We start from the raw sequence: 25,995 nt of genomic DNA, 5'->3' as shown, positions 1-25,995 counted from the left end.
CACTGGCCGTTATTTCCTTTACGTTTCCGTTGTTTGGCGTACTGTCCCAATGGCCCTTGCTGAGTCCCACACTTTACATGAATGTCTTTTTCACGTTCTGGTTATTCGCTTGAAATTACATATTTTTTTCAGTAAAGTTGCTGTCCCCATCAACTTGTGCTTCTTTTATTGTCTCTGTATAAGTTGTTCAGATCTTTTAAGGAGTTCATTATTTTTAGACTCCTTCATTCCTCCTTTTTACTTGCAAACTTAATCCAAATATATCCCGCTCGTATAGCTGCGATCACATGGGAAAAATATTACTCGTTGCGTTCATGTGGTTGTTGGATCAAATAACAATTTAAGAGGATGCTGTGTTTTAGTAACAGGAGGCTGGATCGGAAGAGCTCAAACTGGCTCCATAGAGCCCACATCATACTTGTATCACAACAGGAAGAAGATCACGCGACCTTGATTTAGCCAGCACACACTATACTATAGTATCTAGAAGGGCCACCAGGCAAGCGCGTAAGATGATTTGTTTTGTGCTGTTAACTCTGCTTTAATTGATTTTCTGTTTCAAATCTTTATTCTCCATTACATTTACATTACATAGTACTCTGCAAGTAACCATTAGGGGGTGTGGCAGGGGGGTGATTACACACCTGAATAATTTTGACCCAAAATACTTTCCCCTCCTGGCGCGGTCGGACAAAGTTATTCTGATCCCTTATCATTCTTGGGATAAATGATTTATTTAATCTATCTGTTCTACTCTTAATCTCTCTGATTTTATTGGCATAATCTCGCCTACCGTAGTACAATGGTGATAATAACACATTTCCCACACCATTGCTTAAGTGATTCTCAACCTAGCTCATCTGATAATTTTGATACGCTGCTCAGTTTACCATAACAGCGTTTAACAACTCTAGCTCTTCTACGCTGCACGCGATCCAATTCGGCAATCAATCCAGCTTCATGAGCATCCCATACACTAACAATATTTTCTAAATGAGGCCTAGCTAGCGAAAGATAAAATTTTTCCGTAACCTTTCCATCACTTTTCCCAATACTCTACTAATAAATCTTAATTTTTTGGTGGCTAGTCCACATATTCCACTTGCAAGTTTCATCCAGGAGCGGTCGTGAGTGAGCGTAACGCCGTAGATTTAATCGAGCCTACACTTTCCATATCAGTATTCCTGATGTATTAGGCGTCCAGGAGGGATTTAATCTTATTCCAAAAGTTCACCACTGCTTCACTTTTTCAGATTTAATTCTAATTGCCAAGTGTCGCACCAATGTTGTATAGGCCATCTACTAAAGCACTGAATAGTCGGCAAATAAACGTATCTCACCGCAAAGTTAATGTCGTTAACATATGGAAGTCATATTTGGGGTTTCATAATACGTGGCAACATTTGACTATAAAATATTTAAATTATTTTCTGTCATAGCAATGATTCTTTGAGAGCGCCCGAGGTTTGTGAATTACGGGAGGAAGATTCATGAATAATAAAGAACAATTTATGTATCTACTTTGTGATACATTTTATTTATTACCAAACGGGTGCACATTGTGTGTAACGCGGAAAATTTCATTTGTTCAAAATTGTATCTTACAAATTAAGAGCCTCTCGGAGTCGTTTATGTTATATGTATTAAACATAGCAGTTTCAGGTTTAACTTTGTGGAATTCCTTCATGATGAGGCTAAGAAAGAAACTTAACACTTCCACAATAAAGATTTAATATTTCACGACCATGGATTCGATGCTGCGCATCATCAGCAGGTGGTGATGCGCAGCATCGAAACCATGATCGTGAAATATTAAATCTTTATTGTGGAAGTGTTAAGTTTCTTTTTTGCCCTCATCGCTAAATTTATTTCTTATAAATTAAATATTTGGTGCAAGCATACTTAAGTTTCGAAAGGGCAGTTAAGGGTTATTATTAAATTTAGGGAGATTTAACGACGAAGGTGAGAAAAACTCGGTGCGATTTCCTGCTTGACGTAAAGCTAACAGATTATGAAACCTTTCCACTTACTATCGTCTCTTTCTTTGCGAGTGAATTGAACACGGCGAAAGGGAAGCTATAATCTTTTTACTTTTTTCTTAAAAATATATTGAAAAAACATGTTGAATATTTAAGTAATCGTACACAATTAGGGACTGCACCACAACCTTCAGTAGATAATTTTATGAATTAGGTACTCGAAAAATTAGTATAGATCGTATAAGTAATATTTGTTTTGAATTTTATTAAAGTCAATAATGTTCTTAAATGAAAATGCACAGCTCTCATGCTCCCTTACATCCTTTCCTGTCTTCAATGTGAGGGATGCATCAGGTATATTTATTTCAGCGTTCAGAAATTCTTTGGTTTGGCGAATTCCCTTTTAAGTCGTACTGGAAGGCGCACATTGTCTCTGATATCCTGCAAGGTGGAGAAGGAAAAAATAACAGAATAGCACCAGTAACATAGATATATGGTTATTAAATATCGCTGCTTTGTGGTTAATGGAAACTTCCATGTGGTAGCCAAGGGGTGAGGATCGTTCACTTTGTGCCCATCCGGTTGCTACTCCATATCATGTTTGACCCAGGCTGGTTGCCTCACCGATGACCTATGGAGGTTCCTTCCATATCCCTCTCTCCCTATGTTGGCTTGGTTCCTTCAAATAACAGATTTTTTGACCTTTTTGACTTCCACCCTTTCACTCTCGCTCGACTGACACATTTCGTCGCTCCTCAAACTTTGAGATCTGTCATGGTAATAAATGGGTTTTGGAGTTTATTGGTATATATATATTTTTGTTTTTCAGGAGGGCTAAGTCACAAAATACATCCTCTCCTCATCTAAGGCCATCACCAAGTATGGGAAATGAAAAAAAAACTAGAAGCATATGGAAATAAAATTCCGAAAATTATAAGTTTTAAGGAGGGGAAATTGATTCAAAACTCTCTCAAGAATAATCCAGGTATTTCATCATAATGTCATGGATTTCATAATAAAAATGTATCCAAATGTCCTTCCCAGAACGCAGTTCATTTTCTGATGCCTAGAAATTCCTGATTCAACTTAAATTTAACTGTTCTTAAAGAAAGGAATACGAATATGCCAAAGAAATTAATACATTTCTAATTGAAACGATTTATCATTGAGCAGTTTTTGCTGCATGCAGTTTTAAATAATTCCCATCGTTCTACACATTTTTGTAGTAGAATGATTAGCTATATTGCAAAGTCAAGTCTACTTCTCATCTTTAAATTTGGGCATTAGTATTGATAATATTGATTTTCAATGTTGACTTCAGGTTAAAAATAACCTAATGTAATTCACCCAAATATCACCCTGTTACCGCCATCAATTGATGAGTTTTTAACGGCTGTACAATATATTATGCAACGCTTGGTCAATTTCAGTTACGTAATTATATTTGAACCCCAGTGGGAGTTCAGATTTACGGCTCAATATTTCTTAAAAGTGTTAATTACGAGAGGGAATTAGTTTTATGGTTTCATTCTGGACCGTTGATGAATCAGACTGAATACATAAGAGTACCGGACTGAGAATCTGAAAAATATATAATATATGTTATATATATATATATATATATATATATATATACACACACACACATATATATAAGGGAGGAATACAGGAAGGGAGGAAGAAAGTATTCAGAGCTGAAGAGGGAACTGATGTAGAGTAGGATCTTGTGTTTTGCCAGGGGTCACAAATTATTTAATTAGTAATTATGTCCATCCAAAAACCTACCTTAACCGGTAGATTACCTAATAATAGGTATATACTACTAATATATTTATAGGTATATATACTAATACTCTTTCAGATTCTCAGTACACGGCGGAATAATAGTAAAGGAGCCATGGGTAAGGGAGGGGATTGGAAAGAAAGTAGACGGGGAGATGATTCAATAAGATTCACATAAGTTTTAGTTTGGCATCCAGAGAAAAATTGTTGCCATTTTTGAGAACATATAAGGGCAAATATAAGACACATTGGCTAAAGAAAGTAATGAGAAAAAGGAAAACGACTCTGATTGGAAATGGGAGGGGTAGGCTCAACCATAAAAATGGGACATTTTTTATATTATTATTAAGTGATCTACCGGTTAAGGTAGGTTTTGCATGGGCACAACTACCAAATAAATATTTTGTGACTCCTAAAAAAACACAATCCAGCAACTTACTCTACATCAGGTCCCTCTTCATCTCTGAGTACTTTCTTCCTCCCTTCATCCCGTCCAACATCCCTATCCTGTTCCTTCCCTTTCCTCTTTTGCCCAACATTCTACCCTCTATCACAGTCTTCAACATCCCGCTGCCGGTCAATACCCCCTTCATCCACTTTTCCTGCCTCCATAGAATTTCTCCCAACAAACCCCTCTCTTCGCCCACCATATCTAGCACATCCTCATTTGTTTTCCTTTCGGTCCATTTCATCTTCTCCATTCTTCTCCACACCCACATTTCAAAAGTCTCCCATCTACTTCTATCCTCCTGCTTCAATGACCACGTTTCCGCACCGTACATAACTACGCTCCATATCAAAGTTTTGAATCGTCTTTTCTTAAGATCCTTACTCAACGTCTCATCCCATATCTGTCGCACTGAATTTCCAATTCACTCAGCAATGCCTGCAACTCCTTGATAGACTGACAAACTATAGCTTGGTCATCAGCAAACCTAACTGATTTTACGGATTCCCCTCCGATTTTCATTCCTACCTCCAGTTCTTCCCATGCCTCTTTAATCATTTCCTCCACATATGTATACGTTGAACAGCACCGGTGATAATGGGGAACCCTGCCTTACACCTTCCTAACAGGCTCCATCCGGACTTCCCGTTCCCCATTCGTACCTCAGCAGTTAGAGACATGTACAGGTTGCGGATTAGCCCCCTGTTTCTCCAATCTATTCCTATTTTCTGCAATATCCTCATTAGATTTTTCCCAATTCACTGTATCAAAAGCCTTACCAAAATCTACGAAACAGGCAAATACGCCCTAATTGTAGTCTTCATTCCTCTCGATTAGTGATGTCAGTACTACAATGGAATCACGTGTGCCTCTGCCCTTCCTAAACCCAAACTGATCATCCCCTAAGTTATCGTTTGCCTTGCTCTCCATCCTTTCGTTGATGATTCTGGGAACAACTTTAGCTGAATGGGAATTAAAATTTTTTGTTCTGTAGTCCTCACATGATGTAGCATTTATCTTTTTGTTCACAGAAAATGATTTTTTTCCTTAAACTCTATCCAACGTTTACAACGGCAAAATTAACGACATGAGGTGGTAGCGTTAGTTTTAGTCAGAATGGAAATGAAATAACAATAAGAATGTAAATTGTAAGCGAAAAACACGGTTTGTCCAGTCTGCACCTGGATGGGGTTCGAATGCTGGGTAAATTGGAGTGCTTATTTTGGAAAGTAGTATTCCCTCAGTCTTGGGTCACAAAAATCCTGCGGAAGAAAGTTTTGAGTCTCCACCCTAATCAGACCATAAACATATCCACACTTAGACAGAGATACCAGGTTGTGGCAAAAAATCGTGAGGGAAGGTCTTGATCTTACAATCGCAGTGATAACGGCCCACTCAGTCAAGCATTGAATGGATCACCAAACGTCCGATTTCTCCCGGATCTCTTTTTTTGAGTGTGTCCATTAACCTCAAAAGAGCTGGTAACCCTATGCAAAACAACTTGGATTGTTGAGTTCACATCCATCCCCATTTCCGTAGTGACCCTTGTAACCAACATAGCCCAGATAGTAAATTCTGTGGAAGTGTCTAATATTTTAGGAGCCTAGATTCGAGCAAGTCTGACTCGAATTTGTCGATCTTCCATCGCAATACCAAATGAAACGATAAGAGTTCGCCTTCTCAACAAGTTCTGGCTTTGGTTCACTAAATTTTGTTCAGCCTGTGAACTCACAGCGTAGAGTTGTTACACCTACATGGTACATCTATATGGTAACCTATAAGACACCACTAAGGTGTGTGGCAAGGGGTGATTCTACAACAGGCATGCAGCATCAATGTTAAGAGTTGCTTAATAATTCTTTGCCAATAAATATATAAAATGAAAATTTTATATATTTATTTTAACAGCAGCTGCATACACTACGGTTAATAAATATGAAATCTCCACGCATGGGAGGCACGTCTCTTTCAACAAGAACATTAAGTTTGGGTTGAATAAAAATATTGATAACCCACTAGGCTGCTTAGAATTTTTTTAAATATTCCTCATGCGCGGTCGCTTGTAGTTATTCTGATCTTATATCCGTCGCGGGAAAATGGCATCTTAAATATGTCCTACACTTGACCTCTCTTAGTCTTATTTTTAATGATATCTCTTTCTGTACTAAGCTGTGACTAAGTGTCAATACCATCGTAAAAGGGACTCATTTCTAATTGATGAAAGATATTTTTACTGTAATCTAACCTAATCCCCTTGAGTGATACCTCACCTAGTTTCTCTAATAATCTCTTACTACTCATAAATTGATCTACATCTACTTAATACCCCGCAAGCTGCCGCAAGGGCGTGTGGCGGGGGGTGTTAGGACACCACCCGTAATTTAGAAAAGAAAAAAAACCCGCATGCAAAAACCACAAATTCATGCATCCACAAAAAAACATGGCATACATTCATGCAAGAACACTCATCAAAACATCATATCGATCATAAAAACGTTTTTCAGAACTATCTCGGTCAATAAACCTTCCTGGCAAGGAGTTGACTTCACCTTTTTGTGTAGGTGATACCTTAAGACGCCGGCCTCGGTGGCGGAGGGGTAACGTCATCGCCTACTATCCCAAAGGTCGCGGGTTCGATTCCCGCCTAGGTGGATTTCCCTCCATCTAGGGCTTGGTTGTATGTGATTGTCTTCACCATAATGTCTGTAATGTAGGGTTAGGTGGAAGAAGGGACTATTAGTCCCAACCTCGCCCAATAAGTCGATAAATAAATAAGATAGATAGTGCCAGAGTTGATGAAGTGGAAGGAATCTATAATAAATATAGCACTTTTCCACGAAATAAACCTTTATTGTAATACGCGCGTTTCGACTAGCAGTGCCATCCTCGGGTAAAAGACACAGAAACAAGAAAATTGCTGAATATATGACATAGCAAAAAAAGGGGAGAGAAAAAAACCTTTTGCTATATATTCAGTAATTTTCTTGTGTCTGCAAACATCTTATACCTGAGGATGGTTCCGTGAGTCGAAATGCGAGTCTTTAATGAAGTTTTACTTTGTGGAAAATTGCTGTAACCTTACTTTATTTTATGATATCTTCATTAATATTGTTTGCAACATCATGCTTTTCAACTATTTCAAATACTTCAGGAATAATCTCATACATTCCGTTTCTCAAAACATAAACGTTAAGTCCTTGTCATTCTATAATTTACTGATACCAAATATGATACGACATTTATAAATACAACACGATTTTATAGTTTTTTCTTTGCTAACAATTACATTTTTTATTCCTACGACATAGCTTTCACTTTACCTTTCCATTGTAAGAAAAGAGGGAATGCCTTCTACTTCTGCATGGTACCCTACAAGTTACCGCTAGAGTGTGTTGCTGGGAGTGATTCAACTCCAGGCATACAACGTCAATTCCTCACTGTTGCCTTGCCTCCAGTCTAGTTTGATGCTACTTTTGCAGTAAATCAATGCTCAACTCTAGTGCTTAGCTTAGGGCAAAGAGAAATCACCCTACCGTCATAACATTTGATCATCCGGACAGCATTCCTAAGCGAGCTAGCGTTACTTCTTGCCACATGCCATTGCCTAAAGAGAAATTTAGAGCGGCAATAACGGAATCAATCCAAAAATGGGAAACTTTCTTCTCCAAACTCAGAAAATGCATATCCCCTTTTACGTAGGACTGGGAACATCAATTTCTCGATTCAGGCAGTGGGGATGAATTTTGGCTACTGGCATTTTGATGGATAGGGCAGACTCTCTGCAATATTCAAATCTGGAAGTTCATCGCTGCGATCTGTTATTAAGGGTGAAAGATAGGAACAATAAAATTAAAAATATTCAATGAGTTTCATACTCTCCTTATCCAAAATAATACCATTACTCTTCTTTAGGAGGTCGATTATAAAAGTTCCCTATGTTTATTAATTAAAAATAAATACTTAAGTAACAAACTATTGGTCAGGTTCCCCTTCAAATTAGTCCCCTCCCCAAAGTATATACTTATCCCAACGGTGCTTCCACCTTTTGAAACAGACCTGGAACGCTTCTTCCAGAACGCTAAAAAGATTCGTCAAATTTTTCTCTACCTTTGGAATGGGGGCAAATCTTTTTCCTTTGAGCGGGGTTCTCAGCTTGGGGAACAGGAAAAAATCTAATGGGACCAGATTTGGTGAGTAGGGTGGGAAAGCATAACGATCTCGTTTTTTGGTTGAAAACTCACGAGTTCTAAGTGAAGAATGAGCCGGCACGTTGTCGTGGTGAAAAAACACTCGCCGCTCCTACAAAGTTTTGGCTGCTTTCGCCTGATTCTTTCACTTAGGCGTTTCATGACCTCCAATTAGCACTCCATGTTAACTGTCTGGCCTTTAGATATGTATTCGTAATGCACAACCCCCTTTGCACCGAAAAAAAACTGTCAACTTCACTTTGACATAGGTTTTATAGCATCTACACCAATAGGCTTGGTAATCAACTTAAAAATTTCCTTGAAGTATTTGAAGAATTTTATGCAGAATTTCATAGAACAACGATGTTCCTTCAAAGAGTTCATCTGAATTTTCGTCGTACTCCACGAACACCCCTTCACATAAACAGCTGTAACTAATCAACGAAATATTTTTCAGAGGTATCTCGATCCCTACTTGAGGTACTTTGTGGAGGACACTTTGAGTACGTACGCCGTCCGTCGGATGGGACGTTAAGCTGCGGACCCCTTGGCGCCTTTCGTAAAGAGTAGGCTAAAGCCGACGCCGGGTTTCTCTCTACCCTTCGTCCTTTCCTGTCCCTTCCCTATGGCGCAAATGACCTCAGCTGTCGGTCGCCTCCCCTAAATATTACTACTACCTAATCAAAGAAGTGGTTGAAGGTAGTTATTCGGGAAGTTTCCGCGGAAACAACGCTCGCAAGAAGATTACAAAATAACCAACTGCAGGCGCGCTATTCAAAAAGTTGAGGAACCTTCCAAACAGACCTCGTATATAAATATAAGTACCCCTTTGTCTATTAATTAATTATCTTTTATAAACTAAGTTTATTCAGTTGAAATGAAATTTTCAAAATATTGAAATGAAATTTTTCTCAACGTATCCCCTTTTAAGGATTTCCTGTATACTTTATTTAGCATCAAGGCTATTTTAATTGTGTAAATAAATTCTGATAAATCATTAAACCGTCCTGGAAAGACCATCCGGATAAATTTCCATTGAGATGTAGGTTCCTGTAAATTAGGATGGCTTACGTTTTTAGAAACGCATATGCAGTTCAGTAGATCTACCAGCTTTACTTGGGGCATGTAACTGCAATAGGTTATGCATAATTTGGCCTATACCTATCTCAACGTAGCCCAATAAAACCGCAGGATTACTTAAACAAATTGATTCTTAATCGCACCATTTCACTAGCAATGAAGTATCTTAAATATCGAGTTATCACCACCTGCTATTCATTTTTTTCTTTGCGCATTTTCAAGTAGTTCCCGTTAATTCAACCTCCTTCAATTGAACAGCATAATAAGAACTCTAAAAATTGTTAATGAAGGTCAAAATTAAATGAATTTCTTTGAAAATAATATTCGATAAACGTGTTATGAATTAAATCGAAATTAACGAACTTAGCATAACTGTGAATTTTATTGGGGAATCATTTGCCCATTACTAACATTGGGTAGCCTACTCGACAAATTAGAGTAATTTTCACATTTTGCGGAGAATCATCGAAGTGTAAATTGCTTACGTAGTTAATTCAGTGACTGAGTTGGCAAGTACAGGGTGCGGCAACATAACTTCCTTTTTTAAAGGGATTTTGCTTCATAAAAAATTAAGTTACGTTTCCGCACCCTGTACAATGATATTTCTCCGGGTGAATGGGACGTAAATGGGCAGACACTGACTGTTGTTGGTCACTCATAATAAAACCCAAAGAGTATTAAGGGCGTCGTGGAGAACTTCATTATCTATCAGTTCGTTGGGTTCGTAATCGTAAAGCGTCGTTCGATTCACGGGAAGCCATTAGCTTGTTATTTAACTGTTAAACCATAAAGATCACGGAGTTTTATCCAATCTCGATATATCAGAGTTTACTGACGAACTTGAGTCTGCAGCCACTGGAGATGGAGAATATTTCAGCATTTAACTTGTAAAAATAGAAGTTTTGCTGCAGCAAGGGGGTATTACAGGCATCAGTGCTTGAAGTATGGAATACATTTTAACCATATTAATAAGCTCATCAATGAGCAGGAACAACATTAAATTAGGATGAAATAAATTTAAACAGTTGAAATAATACACGGCATTGGGCAGTATTTTGGAAGAAAATGGACGTGGTGCAAGAAACCGAGGAGCATTGCGTTGGTGAAAAAACATGTACAAGAGGAAGATACTTCCGTTGAGTAAATACGGGGACAAAAATTATTGAGCACTTGAATTCGCAGAGTAGCTCTGCGTGGAATGTTGGCCGTACAGACGAGACAACAAGAGTCGATTAGAGGCTTCTGTGCTTTGGATACGCAGAAGAATGAAGAAAATAAGTACCTTGGAAGATAGACTTACGATGGAGTCTTAAATATGACTGGGCAAGCAAGAAGATGAAGTAGAGAAGAGGTGGAATTTGAAGGCACAAAAATTGGGTGAAGAAGAGCATGGATATTAGGAATAGTGAGAAGTTGAAGATCGCGGTAGAAGGGAGAATTGAGTAGCTGGGAAGATGGAGGAAACAGATTTTTGGGACAGCAGGAGAGGTGTTAGGAATAAGCACGGAGGACTAATGGAGGAAACAATGTTGGGCAAAGGCTGAGATGAACTGCACAGAAATGGACGGCGTTGTGTCGGAGTTCTCTGGGACAATGAAAAAAACATACATCTCCATGGGTAGACAACTATGAAGATGATGTTTTCGTAAAATGGCACGTCAAAATCATGAAAACAGCTCTTGCAGATTAAGATAAGGATGAAATTGGGTATTTTTTTATCCTGCTCATATTATGCTATCCTCCCGTTACCTTTATTTCATACTTTTAGATAGCAATACCAAAGAGCAATCCGGCGACACTTACTAGTGTTTACCTGTACATATGAAGTTATTACCAGGAATGTCGTGCAAAATGTCCGAAACAAGATCGTGATTGTACCGAAAAATAAGGTATTTTTTAAACAGGGCAATAATATTAAAAAATTTAAGTATTTCTAATATAAAACAATTGAAACTTTCTAACAAACGACTTCTACCTAATTCCGGTGGGCAAAAACCATGTTCCGACTTCTTCCCGAAAGTTTTCGTAAATAAACTTGATCCTCCACGTACTCGCTACCAAAATAAAGTTCGATGACAGATTATTACGCGGGGAGGACTAAAGATTCAGCATTATGAAATCATTTACGAATGCAAACTTAAAATTTTATAATTTGGAAATAGAAAAATTTGGAATTGGAAATTTGGAAAAAAACATACGACATGTGGACACCATTTAGTTGCAAAATAAAGCAAATGCGATATAATGCTTTCAATAACGCGCATTATGAAACCATTCCACCACGAAGAATGCCGCAACCCTCGTGAACTTGACCCAGGAGTCAGCCCAATCATCCCATTAAAACGAGTGTATTTTTTTTGCCCCTCCGAGTGATTTATTAGGGCACAGTTCAATGGATATGGAGCGGCCTTGAAATTCTTAGTTCTTTATGTGAAATAAGAAATTTAAAAAAATGTATTTACATGCTCGCAATCTGAGTAACTCAAAAGGAGAGAAATACGGAACCTGAAAAGTGAGATGTTCAATTCAGGAAGTAGTAAAATAATTCTTATCTGACTGACAGCTATAATTGCCTCATTAATTAATTAAAGCAATCACAAAGTTGAAATTAAAGTATTTGCAGTCTAATTTGCTGTCCTCGTTACGTGATGTTAAGCACTCTGATACGGAATAAATGCTGTACAAATATTATCCATGGACGTGAAATATGCTCTACTAAAGCAAAAGCTATGATTTATATTGAAAAATAAGTTCACGATAGATCTAGCAAATTGGGTGTTACGGTGATCGATTGGATTATTAAATGAGGAGGTAAACATATTTCGCTTTAAGATATTTAAGATCCAATGATTTGTATCACTGATCCTAAACTCATAGTACGTCACCATGTTGTCTGAAATTGTGATCCTAATTTCCACATCCTTGGGTGAAATTTCCTTCTATTATTTTCCTAACCATTTTGCCTCAATGTGTTCAGTCCATCTATTTCTTCTTTGCCGTAGAGTTCCCCATATGGCCGTATCCTATTCTGCTCTTTTATATATTTCCTCGTTCGTCACTTTGTCTGACCATTTAACCTTCAGCATCCTACTCCAGCACCGTGTTTCAAAGACTTCTATTCTTCGCTGGTCCTATTTTCCAATGTTCCAAGTCTCGGAACCACAGAGCGCCATGCCCCAGACGAAATTCTTGACGAATTGCTTCCCTGTTTCCAGTCTTAGGTTCTTTGAACATAGTAATTGCCTCTTCTTCGTGAATGCGTTCTTAGCTTCGGCTATTCTTCGCTAGATGTCGGTCGAACTTCTTCCATCCCATGTTATGCCGCTGCCCAGGTAGATGAAGGATTCCACTTGCTCTAGTTTCACCCCTCGAATTGTGATATGTGCATTCAGCTTCTCTCTTCCGGACACAAGATCTTCCTTGAAAATGCAATTCATTTTCAAATGTCCCCACGACTTCGGTCATTTTAACCCAAAACACTGCCAGGATAGGTAAACTGCTCCGCCTCCTTCCGCGCTTAACTTAAGATTTCCCGTTTCTCGAAAACCTGATAATCTTTGCTTTGCTTGCGATACGTTGATTCCCATATCCCATATCTATCACGCTTTCTAATGCACTCTGCTAGATCGTAATCCCGCGGAACTACTTAAGGGTCTAAGAAAATGTGGGAAGATTTTTATGGGCCAATTCTTGGCAATTATGAGGAAGAAATTTGTCCAGAAGGTTTTGTTAGAGAATTATCAGTTCACATCTCAGAAAGGGTAAGGCAGGAGGACTGAAGAAGAAGGCTATTTCATTAATTTCATAGTGAAAATAAATTGCTAAAAGCTGAAATTTGTAAAATGCAAAAGATCACGACATTCGGCAGGTGGTAGCAAACTAACGCCCTCGCCTGCTAATTCAGAGGTCGCGGGTTCGAGTCAACTTCAATACGTTTCCCCTACGCCTACTGCTCGTGTTTGTTCTTGTTATTATTTCAATTTATATTTGTTTAAAGAGACAATTTCGTGGTAAAATTGTATTTTTGGTTACCTAACAAAAGAATAAAAATGTAATAGTTCAATGATGGTTTTCAACCAAGAGAAAGGAGTGCGGAACAGAAGATACGACAGGGGTACAATATTTTGCAAGAATTTTAGAATTTTCCAAACAGTGGTGTTTTAAAACGAGGAGAGAAAAAAAAGAACAATTTTTTTATATCGCGGGCAATTTATTTTCAATCGTTTATTTAGTCTCGTCTTACCATTATCCTACTAAGGTACTGTATTATAATGTTTTGTTAAATCCAATGGTTAGTGTAAACTTAACGTGAAGATTACCGACTGGTCCGTTTTTATAAACAAATAAGATTGCCTATTAATGCATGTTAACATCGTAATAGTAGTAATATCGTTTGTAAGTTCTTGAGTATTTAAATCGTCAGCTTTGAACTTGCCTAGTGGTCATAAAACTGAGTTTTGGCCTTGACTAGAGGTTCCCTTACCTGAGGTTGGCCTTAACTAGAGTTAACCTTCATTTTTACGAGGCATAATAAAAGATGGCATAAGTCTATGATGAATATTGTCTTCAAGTTTCACATTATTTGTGTAAGTCATTTTGTAAAAAAAGCCAGGAGAACTTTGGAGAAACAACTAATGAATTTTCCACAATGTTAATTTGTGTTAACGCACGAGCTCACATTTTACTTTTAATTTTGGATTTCTTAATAAAAAACCAACATCTTGATATATGTACATATATATTTTTATATATATATAACAATATAAACAATTAAAAAACACCCAAGTCCTAGATAGAGAAATTCCCACCTAGGCGGGAATTTAACCTCTGGGTTGGCAGACGAGGACGTTACCCCGCCGTCGGCTATGTTTTATATGATGAAAACCCGCCAAATTCGGAGATAAAAGAATCGTATGATGAACGTTTTACTCCAACTCTGGAGTATGGAATTGGTGGAATTCGGATGGAAGACACTCCGCGTATCTTTTATGGCATGTACGAATCACCCGCATTAGCATCCGATGGAGCCGAAAGTTAAATTTCAGACAAATTATTTCATCCAACTTACCCGGAGCTTGGAGTATTTTAAAAATTTGGTAGCGATGGTAAACCTCGTTTGATTTTTTTAATCTCGTTTCCTGAGAAAACATAACTTTTCAGGGATGCTATGTTTATAAATTTCAACTGTTTAAGTAACTTACATTTACGATAGATATTCTTTTCATATGTTTAATGTTAGCACGTACGACCATATTCATTAATTCTATTTGTCTGAACAAGATAAGATAACCTTCAAATCCGGGAAAAGTCACATGGTCCTCATCGATTTCGCCTGCGGCAGGTTTTAACATTTGCACGAGGGGGGGGCTTTAGCATGTCCGCGCTATTCAGCCTTGGCTGGGACGTTAGAAGACGTCAGTAGGCAGACAGTTCCGTCTTGAATCTCAACCTTCGCGCCCTTCTCTTACCGACAGGTGGAGGAGATACTGAATGGGCTCCACCTATCCGTGGAGATGGTTCGCCGTGTGGAGAGGACCTTCGTGAGTGAGATCGAGAAGGGCCTGGCGAGACCCCCCGGGGGTCCACATGCATCTTCCCTTCAGATGGAAAACACATATATACCCGAGCTGCCCAACGGCACAGGTAGGCTCTAAAAAAGGGGTCGTGGAATTTCCTCTTAACTTTTTTCCAATTAAAATTAAGTCTGGAAATATTGGTGAACTTTTGCAGTTTCTTTACTAATTTTTAATACCTAAATTATCTAGGTTTGGCTTTAGGTACAGAAAGGGGAGGGGAATATTGATTGCATTGCAGGAATAAGAGCATTAGTAAAAAGGAATAAGAAGTTAGAATGTACTCTCCTGAATCATGAATTTTGGAAAGGTGGACAAAGTTGGCTCAGCAGATTAAACTAGTTCTTAAAATGGAGAGACCAATTCAAACCCAATTTAAAATTTAGATGACCCAGTAGGTGGACCAGAAGGAGAATTAGGTTTGGAAGGTGCATTTTTAATTTTCTGCTGAAGTAATAGACCTTGAATTGGGAATAAAAATAGGCAGGGAGCTGAATTCACTCAATTAGATTTGAAGATAATAAAATTCTTAGTTAGCCACACAAATAAGAAATTAAAATCATTCTTGAGTGAATGACAATGCCATTATATAAAATATGGGATTATTATTTAATTCATGAAAGCCATGAGATCATTCAAAAAGTGGAAGACTAAGTTAAATAGATGGCTATTAAATTAGGAGTGCTACGTTAGAACCAGGGGAACACTATAAATATGGGAATATTTAAGATGAACCATGTCTGATATATGAATACAGGGTAATGAATGAAAGGTACCCTTGAAGTAAAAACAAAGAGTAAGTTAACTAAGCACTTAATATTGACTGACCATTCATGCTTTAGAAACCATCTCTCTGAGGAAAAAATATGGATTGGAAGTTTTTGGACTGTGGGGTTAGGAAAAAAGCATTGAAAACATTAGCTGGATATAGCAAATAAATGGAGTAGGCACTAGGTATTGCAGATGAAGAGAGGAAGTTGAGAAGATACTAAGATTATCTGTAAAGGAAGGCAATGTGGTGTAAAATATGTTTATGTTATCCTAAAGGGCTTGAGAAATTCATTAGATTGTCGATTAGTTTTTAGGGACCTTATAACATAGATATCTCTGACTGATAGCTTTCGAATAGCCAATGAAACATATTTACATTTGATGTCCCAGATACCTGGAAATTGATCAAAGAAAAGTGTCTCACCTGATGTGACCAAGACGGTGAAATATTCTCTGCTTAGCAATAACTTTATTTTCATTTTGACTGAATTGATAAGAATTTTTGTTTTTAAAATTGTCACACTAATTTGGATGAATTTATCTGGCAAAAACTCCGAATTTTTCGAGTTTCATCAATACCATTAACACATATTCAAATTTGCCGTCTACACTCAATCATGTTCATGCATGCTCCTTTCCAGTGAACTGAAGTGTTTCACTGCTAATGCAAAACAATGCTAATATTAATTTTTAGCATTCATTGTGAAATTTAAATGTAGTGAGCAGGGTATTAGGTTACGATCTTAGGTTAACAGGCTAACTGTCATATATTTTAAAGTGCTGATTTTGGACCCTGTCACATGTATACCAGCAATCTATTACATCAATAACAGAATGTCCGAGATACTGATGGTGCTATTGGGTGAAAATCTTCCCCCTTCATTCCTGAGACTGCGAATTTTACAGGACATAAAGTTGAGCATTAAGTGATTTTCATATTGAAAAGACACAAATAATGAGATTTGCTCTCAAAAACACACCTACTCTGGTGTAAAATCTTCCTTTAAATGGAAAACTGCCTCAGGCTATCTGCAAAATTTCTTGGCATTTATTTAAATTCCCAACTTGATTGAGATTCTCATAATGACATTCTCCCAAAGAGATTTCACTCATTTTGTTTTCTTATTTTCACTATGTTTCACTGTTTCTGATCAAGTTCTCCTCACAATTTATTATGATAATTTTCACCTATCTAATGTACATATTGTCTGGAGGTTCTTCCCCTCATGCCATATCTGCATTTAAACTGCAAAAGAAAATATTACCCTAGGTAGCCAATGCAAGGTATGATGCACCAAGTCTTCCCCTTTTCATGAAGTTCATTGTGTTGCCTCTTCCATGCGTTTATATTTTCACTGTCATTGTGCTTGTAAAAAAGAACAGAACAGTATTTTCTAGCAATGCTGATGTGAGAAGTGTAGCACTTGTAAGGTTCAATGCAACAACTTTCTTTGGAACTTGTAAGGTTATTAATTAATGTACACATTACTTCTGAATATGCAAACTGTTCTTATTAATTTAAGCTCTGTAAAATAGGTCTCATTTTGTATTACAAACTACCAGCTGAACTTAAACCTTCAATGCGCCTTACATTCTCCAAGTGTGAGCTGAAATGCCTCTTGCTGAAAAGAATTCTCTATCTATCTTGCTGTTAATGTTTACTCCCATTTGACCCGTGCAACTTTTCTTTTGTGCTCTCTGACTCTTGAACAAATTAATTATTATTATCTTTGTTAATCAAACTAACTTCTCCATTGATTATTTTGGCTGGAATAGGAAATATTTAACAGTAAATATTTTTTACATTAATAAGTCTGAACCCAGTAGCCCTATGATAAGAGTGACCACAGGGCTTTAATAACATTAATGCAAGTGGTTCTTTTTCTTAGAGGAGGGGCTGTACCTTGCCTTAGATCTTGGAGGCACCAATTTTCGAGTCATTTTGCTGGAGTTGGCACATTCTCCAGATGGTGGTAAAGTCAAGGACAGTGGGTTGAGAGAAGAAGTGAAGCGATATGATGTTCCAGAATCTCTTCGTCTTGGCGAAGGAACAAAACTCTTTGACTACCTAGCTTATTGTATCCATGACTTCATGACCGAGTTTTACCACGAAGAGGACAGAAACTCAAAAGACCCAATCCCTCTAGGTAAGTAAAGTCCTGTAAGATGAGTTAAAGCATGTTTTAGGTAATCTCGGTTTTAGTGTTTATATACTGACATGACTTACAAATGTAACAGTGCTTAGGTAGCATATCCATCCAATTAGGAATCCATCAAAAACCTACCATGACCAGGGAGTAACTACTATCAATAACTTAACTACATTTATTCACATCCATGATCAAGTTACTGAAATGACGATGTAGCACTTCACCATTCAGATTGATAATGATCCATTAGTAGTTAAAAATCATAAAACTTCTGGACGCCATGCAATCAAAAATGTTTTTATATCAATCCTGAATCTTTGATGGAAATGCCATTCAGAAAAGTAGAGCTTCCCAAGTAGCTGAATCTTTTAAGATGATGGAGAATGAATTTGTTTTTAGTGAATGAGAGACCCATGTATGATTTACCTCATTTGACTGTTTAATATTTAATCTATTTCAGCGATTGTTAGCTTAGAATTGAGGAGGCAACCTCATGAGAGAACTTTTATAATTGGTCATAAATGGGGAAACACACAGGCTCATCTCTCTCATGATGGGTGGTTTGAGGATTTCGTGGCTTCAGAGAGCAAGCTGAAAGCTCAGTGAACTGAAAATGAATGCCACAACCCTTGTGAACAATTTTTAATTCTGCTTTGAATGTTTCCAGGTTTCACATTCTCATTCCCAATGGAACAACATTCCCTTGATGTAGGAATATTGGTTTCCTGGACTAAATCATTTAAATGCTCTAATACTGTCGGGCGTGATGCTGTCCAAATGCTGAAAGATGCCATCCACCGCCGGGGTGACCTGAATGTTGAAGTTCAAGCAGTACTAAATGATACAACTGGTATGTTCATATAAAATATTTTTATGGAAACTTACAATTGCTCCTTACAAGTAGTAAGGTTATACTGAAATGTTATTTGTGGGGTAGTGGTGTCAAATGGCCACTGCTGTCAAGGAACTTTCCACTATTCGTCTTCATAGTCCCTTGAGCCACATACACCAATTCTAAATCCCTCCCTTATTCATAAACAGTATTAATCATCTTCCATGTCTGTTTAAAGATTTGATACTCATCCGTTCCCTCAACAGACCAAAATAGCAATGCATATTTCTTTCACACTTCCCTATTTTCAGGGCATCCGATCCACATTTTTTCATAGCCTACTATCTCTTCCCTGTCTCTTCTATTTTTAATACAAATACACCTCGGAAGTGCAGCCATAATTGCAGAAATTCAGCACTGCTGATAGGGACATAAACTTTGCAAATATTAGTTTTTTATGAATAAGTTGAAATTTTCTAAAAAACCCTCCCTTATAAGTGATATGTGAAACAGAGAAATAAATTTAAATAATAATTATTTTCTGAATTATTTGCAACTAGGCCTGACATCCAGAATATATGTGCACAAAGCTGCAGGATTTTACAGCATCCCAATAAATATAGTATTCCTGTTACTGACACAAAGGCAGTAGTACTCTTACAATTTTTACCAACAATTATTCAAGCCTTAGATGTTTAATTAATAATCCAAATTCTCCTCTCTGTAGGCACTAGATTCATTCTTTGACAGTGATGTGATATGATAGTTTTTTATTTATATTTTTTTACTTTGTAAAAGTTTTGCTTGTATTTATTTAAAAATGTCAAAATCATTGGCCATTCATATTGGGCTATAAATAAAACATCCAAGTCTTAGGTGGACGAAATTTCACCTAGGAATGAAAATTCATGATCTTTCAGCTAGCAGGCAAGTTACCCCATCATCACCACGGTCCAACAAGATTCTCTAAAAATGTTGCTTAAAAATGCTCTCTTTGTATTTCAAGGGACCCTTGTCCAAGGGGCTTATTTAGACTCCAGAACAGCAATTGGCCTAATCCTAGGAACTGGATCCAATGCTTGCTATATTGAAAAGGCTGCTAAGGTGGGACATTGGGAAGGTGATAGGCATGGCGAGGTTGAGGTGAGCATTTTTATATAATTGTAATTTACAAGGGTATTTTCAAAGGTTCTTAGAATCACTGTCAGATGTCAGCACTAGTGCAATGAGTTTCCTGTGTACTAATAGGTACTCTTTTATGAGTAAACATGTAATCCATCAGTGCTCTGGGGAAGAGATCTGTGACCAGACACCTTACTATTGCTGTTTCTGTCTAGTTATTGGTGAATATGGAAAAAATTGTTAATTGAGCAGAGATTAAATACTTCATAAAGAAAGGTATGAAAGAAAAAGAAATTCATTAGTTTCAGAACACCCTGAGGAACTCTGCGCCTTCTCATTCAACTGTTGCCAATTAGACAAACAAGTTTGTTTGCTAGGGACAGCTTCAATGATCATTTATGTAGTGGTCGGCCAAAATGTGCTAATACTCCAGAAATAATTGCAAAAGTGCATAAAATGGTCATGGAGGATCGCCGACTGAAAATATGAGAAATTAATGAAGCTGCAGGGATGTCATCTGAAAGGGAATATCACATTTTAATGGTGGAATTTGATAAAAGAAAATTATTAGCTGGATGGGCACACATCAGAATGGAAATTTGCAAACAATTTTTGACCCATTTTAAGGGCAATCGACAAGATTTTCTTTACCAGTTGTGACCGCCACAAAAAAAATCAAAGGCAATACGATCAGCTGGATAGTTGATGGCTTCAGTTTTCTGGGATGTGAAAGGGATTCTGCTGATGGATTACCTTCTCATTGATTAAACAATTACTGGAGAAGACTATGCGAGCCTCCTGGACCAACTACAGTAAAGGATACACGAAAAAAGGTAGCTTTGGCAAGGAAGAAAGTCATCTTTCATCAACAAATTTCATGCCGATGCACGTGTACCATTGCCATAGCAAATATACTTGAACTAAGATACGCATTGTCACTACACCCACCTTAATTGCCTGATTTGGTTCAATCAGATTTCAATCTCTTCCCCAAGCTCAAAATCTTCCTCAGTGGACAGAGATTCTCTTCAAACAAAGAACTAACAGCTGAAATAAACAGGCTAAATGAATCTAATTTCGCAGGGCTGAAGGAATCTTAATTTTTGAAATCGGATCAAGACATAGGAACATTGCTGGACTAAGTACAGTAGTGTACAGGGAGACTACATTGAAAAATTAAAAATTTTCACGGAGGTAAGTCATTTATTTCTGTTCCATTCCGAGAACTTTTCAAATTACTGTGGTATTTAATTTTTGCATTACTTGTTAAAAATAAAACTTGGGATGAATTTTACCCTAGTATAGCATCACTGTATGTATTAATCAAGGATGCAGAATGAGCAAATGCTTTTGTATCATCAAAAGGCATGCCATCAATTCATTAATTAAATTTCTCCATAGAAGTGAAAAATTAGTAACACTTATAATGCAAACCAACAACCTTCATTTAATCATTTTTGAGATTAACTCAATTTATTGCAGCTTTCAAATGATATAAGTTGAGGTAAAAGCTGAGTATATAATTATTATGATGGCTTCTTTCATTCAAATCAAGACGTATATTTTTTCATGGTATCACATTATTTTTATTTTATTTTTATAGGAAAATTTAGCAATATTCAGTCTGTGAATATCCAAAACCTTCCTTAAATGGTAGAATACCAATAAAAATAATAGTTTTTAAGAAATATGGGAAAATCTAAACAAAGGGATGTTGAAAGCTACAAAAAATTAGCGCAGTTGGAATTGGATTAAAGAGGAGACATTGAGAAAGATAGATATAAGGAGAAAATTATCACAAAATTTGGAAGAAGAAGGCTCAAAGTATTACTTGATAAAATAAGGCAATAAGTACTAGGGCATGAGAAAGAATTAGAAAGGGTAGTGCCAGGTTGTGGAAAGTTGAAAGATACAGAGGAAAATGGGCGAGCTGTACAGGAAGGCAAAAGAACTGCCAAGAAAAGAAAATTTGTAGACACAATCAATCTATAGAGATAAGGTAAGAAAATTAACACTTAAATAAATCAGCTAAGATTCAGGCAAGATGGAAAGAATGCACAGAAGAATAACTTTATAGGAAATAAATGTATTTGTCCTGTAAGAGAGAATATGAAAGAGAGAGATGGAGAATTCAATGTTGGTGGAAATGGCAAGAAACAAAAAGTAATTAAGAAAATTAAATTGAGCAAGACCGTAAGGATAGATTTTCAAGGATTTAGAAAAACAAGGAATGAAGAGTTTTCGTGGGTTCATTTATAATGTTCATGGGGGAGAAATGCTCTGGGAAGTATTGTTTGATTAGTATTAATTTTCATACCAAAAGGAAAAGGCAGCAGTATGCATCAATTACAGGGCAAAAAGTTTTATTTCATATGCAGCAAAGGCAGTAATTTGTATCATCAACAAAGGAAGGGAAAGAGGACAAATGATCACCTAATTAGGAGAAGATCAGTTTCAGTTTATAAAGAGAAGAGGTACACATTCCTCTCCAGCAGTACATAATGTAAACTGGTAGAAAGGAATATAAAATACAACCAGGATGTATTTTTTTATTTAGTGGAGTTCGAGAAGGTATTTGATAAAGTAAAATGGATATAATTGATGAAAGTATTCATAAGATAACGGTAGGTGGGCAAGCTAGGTGATTTATTCGAAACCTGTACACATCTAAGGTTACACAAGTGCAGGAAGCAGACAGAGAGTAAGGATGATATTGCTCAGAAAGGGGTTAAGACAAGGATTTCAATTATGAACAGTCCTTTTCAATGCATATGTGAAAGAAATGGTAAAAGATGAATGGGAAGACCTCGAGATAGGAATAAAAGTAGCTGGGAAACTGGTCATATTAGTTAGATTTGTGAATAATCAAGCTTTAGTTAGCCAGTCAGCCATAGGGTTATGAAATGAAAGTGTAAAAAAAAGCATAGGTTATGAGGCTTTTTAAAAAGAGGAAGTTTAAGTTAGGCATCAAAATTAGGGGAAGGGGAGTGAGACAGGGCTATTCATTATTAACTATGCTTGGGATATTGTCTGTCGATGATGTGAGGTACTACAGTGTGATGAGCAAGGAGAGGGGATAGTGGAGAGAAACCATAAGGAGACAGGAAAAATGGATGAAAAGCATATTGATTGGCTGTGGGATGTTGAAGACTGTAATAGAGGAGAGAATGTTAGGCAAACAAGCAAGGGGCAGGAATAGAATAGGGATTCAGGATGGGATGAAGGGAGGAAGAAAGTACAAAGAGATGAAGAGGGACCTGATGTAGAGTAGGTTGCTGGATTGTACTTTGTTAGGCGTCACAAAATATTTATTTGGTAGTTGTGTTCATCCAAAACCTACCTTAACCAGGAGATTATCTAGTAATAAAAACATCAAAATTAAAAGTTGATAGTCAATAAACAAAGTTATGCTAATTTACATTGATAAATAAAAAGCATACATAGATCACATCATTTTTACTATAAATTTTGACAATAGAAATAGGAGAGCTTTTTATTCATGTTTCCATACCTATTGCTAAGATACTTTTCTAATATCTAAGTACATTATGCAAGTACTATAAAAGAGAAAAAAGATTTTTTTTACCGATGCCATAGGATTTAATAGAAAAGAGTTTTCAGACAGATTTCACAGCATTTTAATTTTATGGTCCATACCAAAACACAATAAAGCTATCAATCTTGAAAAATATAGAAGCTGTGATATTTGTTCTCTTCAACTTCAGTTTATATTTGACAAAATACAACAGCTCTAATGAGGATAATATACAATATATTAAGGAAAAAGTCAAAGAAATGCTTCAGTACACGTATATCACTGGATTTTAAAAGTAGAATGAGATCGTATGAAGCAATAGTAGCGGTGGAAATTTTAACTAAAAGAAAAAAAAATACTTTCCAAAATTTATTTATTAAATGTTTAATTAGCATGATTTTTAAATTTTCTTATTCATAATCTCTATATGAACCAGTTTATTAGGGAAGCTGAGGGAGATTCAGGGTGGACTAAGGTAGGCTTGGGAATGAGACTGAATTGTTTATGATCACTGATATCAATCACAATAGCAACCAGGTAACAAGCCAAGGTAGGTTTTTGGATCATCTAAAAATTAAGCACAACTACAGTTCCAAGCCTCACATAATGCAACACCAAATAAATACTCAAATGCTCCACACTAAAATTACCCCCTTCTTTAACTCCACATAATTCTTGCTGTCTCCTTGCCTCTCCTTTTCCTCCCGCAACCTTACCTGCTTATCATTCGCCCATATATCCCATCACCAATCAAAATAATCTCTATCTACTGTTCCTGCCTTCTCTAGACCTTTCCAACCAACCCTCTCTCCTCCCCCACCATTTAGTTAGTTTCCCTTTCTGTCCACTTAACCTTCTCCATTCTTCTCCTCACCCACATTTTAAAAACCTCTAATCCAAGCCTATAACCTTATTAGAATGATCATGCATCCACATCGTACAAAACTACGCTCCATATCAGTTTTCACAAATATTTTTTGTCTACATCCTTGCTCAATTTCCCTGTCAACAGTCTCCTTCTTGTAAAAGTTTCTTTGCTATGGTCTCCACAAAGGTCTGTGAGGCCCTACGAAGATGACTGCAATGCTATGCTTCATCTTAGAGTTTACAGTAATAGTTTATTTACATAATTACTTATAATCCCTGTAATCAATGCTCTTTAAAAAAGATTCTTTATCTAATTCAACTCTTCATTTTTGTCCTTGCTACTTGATTTGCCTTCAAGAATATTATCACTGGTATGAACTGCATAATTTATGAATTCTGATTGGCGTATCTCTAGAAATAATGGAAAAGGAAGAAAAATGATGAAGTTTGGGTTTGCCTAATGGGTTTATCCTATTGGAGAACCAGCTTTTACATCCATTTTTTGAAGCAGCTGATGATTCCCTGCGGAAGATCAACAAAATAATTAACAAAATTATATTCAATTCCAAAAAAAAACCTACCTTAACCGGTAGATTACCTGATAAAATAAAAAATAGTCAATATTAAAATAATTCTCCTGTCTTACATTCTGTATAGGTGAGAAATCATGATGCTATTTTAAATAGTTAATGCCATACTTGTTTATTATTTATGTTTCACATTGCGGAAATATTTCACACAACATTTAAATTCATAACCCTTTAGGCTAAGTGGAAAACATGCTACCACCAAAATATTTACTTGATGGGTTGGATCAGAGAGGACATTCTTATATCAGTTTTATCATGACTGTAACTCAATTCTACTCTTTCATAATTCTCATTGAAGGTCATTATAGACACTGAATGGGGTGCCTTTGGAGACAATGGAGTACTTGATTTTATGAAGACTGAATTTGATAAGGAGGTGGATGATAATTCATTATTGGCAAGAACTTTCACGTAAGTAAGCCTGGTTATCACATATGTATTTTGAAATAAATATTTACAATGACACAATAGCCATCTTTTTGTTAATGATCAAAATGTGTGAAGAAAATAATGACTGCTATATTTTGCTGTGTTTTGATTAGATTTATGCATAGTTATGACAGCACATATACTATACTATATGTGACCACGGGAGATTAAAATTACTTAAGCCAATGAGCTTGAGGATATGCTTGCTGTTAGCTATTTCTGCACACTCATGATTTGAAGGCTGAGTACAAAAATGACTACACGCTTGAACCTTTGCGTAAATACTGGAGTATCACTGCTCTCCATGCATTGAGAGGATAACGGGTCTGACTGCAGAATTGCAAAAGTTTTCTTTCACTTGATCACTATTCACCAAAACTATGGTGCTTGGCTGAATGTATATATTGATTTTTTAATAGAAACTACCAAACTATTCTGTTTCATCTTTAAATTTCACAAAATAATTACAAAATTATTTAATTTATTTTAAAATATTTTAGAAATTTTTTGAATTTTTATCTAATTACCTCCAAATAAACAGAATGACAATCAAATCCTCCAAGACTGCAACAGCAGTTTAAGGAAAGGTCCACTGAATGAACTAAAATGAAAATTATTTTTCCAATGGTATACTGCGCAGTAGCTTCAAC

General features: G+C 36.6%; 1 protein-coding gene across 1 annotated transcript in view; it reads left to right on the top strand.

Annotated features, from left to right (window-relative positions):
* LOC139686788 (hexokinase-4-like) overlaps positions 1–25,995 on the top strand; it is a 66,550-nt gene that overhangs the window by 34,624 nt on the left and 5,931 nt on the right. The window contains exons 2-6 of the mRNA XM_071583833.1: positions 14,951–15,119; positions 17,710–17,967; positions 18,638–18,820; positions 19,809–19,945; positions 25,215–25,327. Of these exons, the coding sequence (XP_071439934.1) occupies positions 14,951–15,119; positions 17,710–17,967; positions 18,638–18,820; positions 19,809–19,945; positions 25,215–25,327 (860 nt within the window). The remainder of the gene's footprint in view (positions 1–14,950; positions 15,120–17,709; positions 17,968–18,637; positions 18,821–19,808; positions 19,946–25,214; positions 25,328–25,995) is intronic.

The sequence above is a fragment of the Hetaerina americana genome, unplaced genomic scaffold (assembly GCF_022747635.1).
Source record: "Hetaerina americana unplaced genomic scaffold, ioHetAmer1.1.p SCAF_15, whole genome shotgun sequence".
In the NCBI taxonomy this organism is placed as follows: domain Eukaryota; kingdom Metazoa; phylum Arthropoda; class Insecta; order Odonata; family Calopterygidae; genus Hetaerina; species Hetaerina americana.
The sequence above is the reverse complement of the archived record's forward strand: the minus strand, read 5'-3'. Positions and strand labels throughout refer to the sequence as shown.